This window comes from Nelumbo nucifera, chromosome 1 (assembly GCF_055504915.1).
Source record: "Nelumbo nucifera cultivar China Antique chromosome 1, China Antique-T2T, whole genome shotgun sequence".
Taxonomy (NCBI): domain Eukaryota; kingdom Viridiplantae; phylum Streptophyta; class Magnoliopsida; order Proteales; family Nelumbonaceae; genus Nelumbo; species Nelumbo nucifera.
In genome coordinates this window covers 190713266-190718282 of record NC_142649.1, presented here as the reverse complement: position 1 = coordinate 190718282, position 5017 = coordinate 190713266, and the positions used below count along the sequence as shown (strand labels likewise).

Below are 5017 nucleotides of genomic sequence, written 5' to 3'. Positions count from 1 at the left end.
AAGAAAGACTGAAGAGATTAAAAGAATAAGTAATAACTTAAAGAAGAATTGTTGAATGTTGATTGTTGAATTGGTGTAATGAGAATGGTGGAGGATAGTTGGATAGGGCTAATGGGCTATTTATAGGAATTGAACATAATTCAATTGCCCAAAATACCCAAAAAACTATTTGTTATTTAGTTGTTGAGAGGGGTATTTTGGTCATTGTAAAGTTACTTAACTTTACCCAAAATGCCCCCCTAAACTAGTTGTTGTATATCTATTAGGGGGGCATTTATGTCATTTTTCAATCCCCCATAAGCAAAATACACAAATACCCCCCTAATATGATTGTTTATAGCTGTTGGGGAGTATTTTTGTAAACCCCCCCAAAAAAAGTTGAAACCCAATGGCTATATTCCCGAGCGGGTCGAGCACGCCATGCCGCTGGCTGCGAGTGGCACGTACCGTGCCGGCCCATGGGCCTTCATGCCGGGCAGCGTCGGTCACGGGTGACCCGGCCCGATTTACACCTCTATCTGTAATCACAAATTTTAAGATAATACGCTTTCAAAAAATAAAAAGTCTGCTATTACGGTCGCAATAGCCAGTATGCTAATCCGGGCCACGTCAATCTTTAATTTCCTTTCCGCGCATCACGTGACGGGCGATTCTCTTTCTCCCTGTTTCTCTGTTTCACCTGTCTCTCCCTCGCTCACCCCTCTTCCGTAGCAATCTCATCTCTCCCTTCCGAAACCCGTATCATGTTATTTTCCTGGCGGGAAAATACAGTCGAACTTGTAATTCAAGTTAAGAGTTCATCATCACTTGTCTCCGTTTCGTTTTCAGCTTAATTTCGACATTTCAACCGGAGCTACCGCTCCGCCGGTAGGGTTTTGTCTCTAATATTACCAGTTGTATGTATCTCGGTTGCAATGACCAGTCATGTCTATGTGGAGTGTGCAAAATCAGATATTTCTTAGATTTCTAGTTGCATATGGTGTGTGGGCTTTCCGATTTGGAGTTAAATATGCTAATAAAAGTTGTTGATTATAGTTGGATTTGATTCTTTGCTTTTGCTTATATTGTTCATGAAGTTCAATATTAATTTTTTTTTCTTCATATCTGTAGTCATGCTATTGATTAATCTGTAACTGTTTGAGGTCTTGGTTGATTTTGATGTTGCTGCTGACTTGTCTTAGTTTTTTCATGAATTATGGGCTAATGCTGATTGTCAGAAACCAAATAATAATTGAACTTGATTCTTTTTGTTATTTTTTGTCTATTTTTCGGAATTCCGTGCAATGAGTATATCTGATGTTGGTCATTCGACATCGTTGAATCTTCACCTTTTGGACCTCCAAAAGAGTAAATGTTATTCTTATATTTGACTTCTCAAAACAATTTTTTTTATTGATTCCATAAGGAGCAATATGAATTAATTATGTTTTTAGTTTCACAATTCATAATTCTTATCAGTTACAGTTTTTTTCAGTTTTAGAATTCTATTTTTTCCCCCAGATAGTTTGGACAAGCGAAGACAATTCTTTAAGGTTTACTTTGTACTGCAAAGATTTACCTCAATCCCTTGGGACTTCAAATCAGAACTTAACCATCTAATTTTATTGTTGAAAAAAAGTTAATCATCTAATTTTATTCTTTTTTTCTTTTTACTAATGCAGGCTTTCATTGAGAGTCATTGATTGGTTTAACTATTATTTCTGTTTAATATTGTAAAAATCACAATTAGTGTTTTTAATTAGTTGTCTTATATGTATCATTACTCATTTTGATATTCCTGCCCTGGTTGTCAATTGACTAGAACAATTATGATTGTTACCTTTTATGTGATATTGGTCCCTTCACTGGTTTATTGATTGAAAAGAAAGTTGAGATATCAGGCAAATAGTAAGCAAAGTTTCAGGGAAAAGGCCACAAACATTTTTTTGCAAACAACGAGAAGACAATGGGAAATCTCTATCATAAATTTAAGTGTCATTCCATTGGTTTTTGTTCTATAATGGCACGATTTCTTTTATCAGATTATGTTATTCTACTTTTAGAGACTACAGTGTTGTTTCATTTTACTGGTTTTTGGTCTATGATAGCACGGTTTTTCTATGGCATGCTTTCTTTCTTCTACAACTTCCTTTTGGTAAAAAAATGCTAAGGTTAAAAATTTTTCTTCCAAAAAGGAAAAACACTGCTGATAGTTTTTTTTTTCCTTCTACATATGCATCATGCATCACACACCACAAAGCTGGAATATTGTCTGTGGGCCCCACGTGAAATGAAATGCATTTCTAAATCTTTGGTATGTTATGCATTTGTAAGTGGTACATGATATTCTAACCATTGCTCTTTCTTGAGTTTTTAAGAACCATGAGGTGAATTCTGCATAAGTAGAAAAATTTGTTTGCAGGAGTATAGTTTTGCCCTTTTCAATGGGTACTGGAGGCTTTAGTATGTCAAGTAGTTCATGCGAAAAGAATGTGGGGATTGGACCTCAATCAACACAAGGGCAAGAACCACGAGGCTTTGATCTGGAGGAGTGCCACAACCTAGAAGAGTCCAGTCATGATTTATCCATGTCAAGGGATTCCATGGAAGATAAATCCAAGAGAGATTGGGTACCGGAAATAGGCATAGAGTTTGAGACTGTGGAGGATGCATACAGTTTCTACAATGAATATGCTGGAAAAGTAGGTTTTAGCATTCGGAAGCACAATTGTCACAAGAAAAATGGTATTGTGCATGATAGAACTTTTTGTTGTTCTTCTGAAGGTCATCGTGCTTTTGATAAACGACGTGTTAATGTGAAGAATCACCGCCCAGAAACAAGAACTGGTTGTCTAGCACACTTGTCTATAGTTCTTCAAGCTAATGGTAAATATCGTGTCAACCAATTTGAACCAAGTCACAACCATCCAGTTGTAACCCCAGAAAAGGCACATTTTTTGAGGTCCCAAAAGAGATTAGCTTCTGGCAAATCAAATGTGACAAACAAATCAAACACAACCATGGGATCTACAAGTGGAAACGCTGGAGATCCTAATGATGTTTGTCATACCAATAGTGATATTATCAATTGCTTAACTTCCAAGCGGATGAGAACAATGGAGAAAGGAGATGCAGGAGCCATATTGGAATACTTTGACAAGATGCAACCAGAAAATACATCTTTTTTCCACTCATTACAGCTTGATGTAGATGATAAGGTAACCAATATTTTCTGGATAGATGCTAAGATGGTGGCAGACTATGGCCATTTTGGTGATGTGGTTTGCCTCAATACAACTTATAGAATAAACAAGGATAGCCGGCCCTTTGCATCATTCATTGGAGTGAATCATCACAAGCAAGCTGTCATTTTTGGTGCTGCACTGCTCTATGACGAGACTGTGGAATCTTTTGTGTGGTTGTTTAAAACTTTTCTTAAGGCAATGTTTGGAAATAAGCCAAAGACAATTCTCACAGACCAATATGAGGCAATATCTAGGGCAGTAGCTTTGGTGTTGCCAGAGACTTGCCATCGGTTTTGTGTCTGGCATGTATACCAAACTACAATTAAACAGCTTTCTAATGTATTTTCTGGCTCACGATCTTTTGAGACAGATTTCAGCAAGTGCATATTTGATTGTGAGGGGGAAGAGGAGTTCTTAGCAACTTGGGAAAATATGATTGAAAAATGTAACCTCAGGGATAACTCATGGCTGCAAAAGCTATTTAGAGAAAAAGAAGAGTGGGCTTTGGTATATGGACATAATGCATTCTGTGCAGACATAAATAGCATACAAAGGAGTGAAAACATAAATTGTGCTTTGAGAGGCTATCTTAATTCTACAGATGATTTGTTGCACTTTTTCAAGCAGTTCGAAAGACTGGTGGGTGATTGGCGTTATAAAGAACTAAAAGCTGATTTTACAATGAGCCAAAGTACCCCTCATTTGCGTATGCCTGTTCAGATGTTAAAGCATGCTGTGTCTATATACACTCCAGCCGTCTTTGAGATGTTTGAGAAGGAGTATTTAAAAGGTTGGGATTGTGATGTTCATGTTTGTGGTGAGATTGGAACAATTTCCATATACAAAGTTAGGCCATGTGAGAAATCATGGGAATACACTGTTACATTTGACACATCAAGTGAAACAATTGTTTGCAGTTGTAAAAAGTTTGAGTTTGTAGGCATTTTGTGCGGCCATGCACTAAAGGTGCTTGATCATAGAAATATAAGGTTCATCCCAAGCAAATACATCATAAAGAGATGGACAAAAGATGCAAAGGCTGAAAGTGATAAAGAATTTCATGCATCTGCATTGAAAGTTGACTCTAGAACATCTTTAGGACGGCATTATCAGGAGTTATATCATAACTTCATTAAAATAGCAGAAAAGGCTGCAAAAAGTGAAGATGTGTGTGAATTTGCTTTAGATTATTCAAATAAGTTGTTGCAAGGAGTGGAAGATATCTTGAGAAGTAAAAATCAATCAGAAACTCCAATTACAGCCTCATAGTCTCATATGAAAGAATGAAACAGGTGCAAATATTTGAGAAAGAAAGCATGTATATATGAAGTGTATGTGGTGAAACTTCAAATGAAATTTAGCTTGTTAAGTTGCATGATGAAATTATTAGAATTTCATGCTGATTATAAACAACATTGTTGACAATCCCATTCTTTATGGATACTACCTGAGGTCTTTTGGCAGCCTCATTCTCTCTTTTTGGCAGCCTCATTCTCTCTCTTTTGGCAGCCTTCAAATTTGCATATTAGTACAATACTTTTAGAATTGCCAAAAAAGTAAATACTTTAGTAGAATAACCCAAGTTGTACCCCAAATCATATTGGTCTTTACTGGGTTGAATTGGAGAAACCATGAGATCATGTGTTCAAATCTGTTTTTGTCAAAGTTGGAGGGTTTAGAGGGAAACTAGAGTATTTTATGGGTGCCTAAGTGCAAACCTATTCAAATAAGATAGATATAGTACCATGGTTAGGGTGTCTTTAGAGAACGCTGGAGTTTTGGGGGTTTTTTCC

At 36.6% G+C, this 5017-nt stretch overlaps 1 protein-coding gene across 2 annotated transcripts; it reads left to right on the top strand.

The window, feature by feature from the left end:
- Positions 1-606: 606 nt before the first annotated feature.
- LOC104596238 (protein FAR1-RELATED SEQUENCE 5-like) lies at positions 607-4634 on the top strand. Of its 2 annotated transcripts, none has more exons than XM_010257316.3 (2): positions 607-867; positions 2402-4634. In XM_010257316.3, the coding sequence occupies exon 2, from the start codon at positions 2424-2426 to the stop codon at positions 4491-4493; it is 2070 nt and encodes a 689-aa protein (XP_010255618.1). In that variant the 5' UTR covers positions 607-867; positions 2402-2423; the 3' UTR covers positions 4494-4634. The 2 variants fall into 2 exon arrangements, with proteins under 2 accessions (XP_010255618.1, XP_010255614.1); XM_010257312.3 differs by having other exon boundaries at positions 607-2293.
- The last annotated feature ends 383 nt before the right edge of the window (positions 4635-5017 follow it).

Bases quoted from the DNA above. Each gene is read 5' to 3' on its own strand.
- LOC104596238 (XM_010257316.3), top strand. From the start codon at position 2,424: ATGGGTACTGGAGGCTTTAGTATGTCAAGTAGTTCATGCGAAAAGAAT.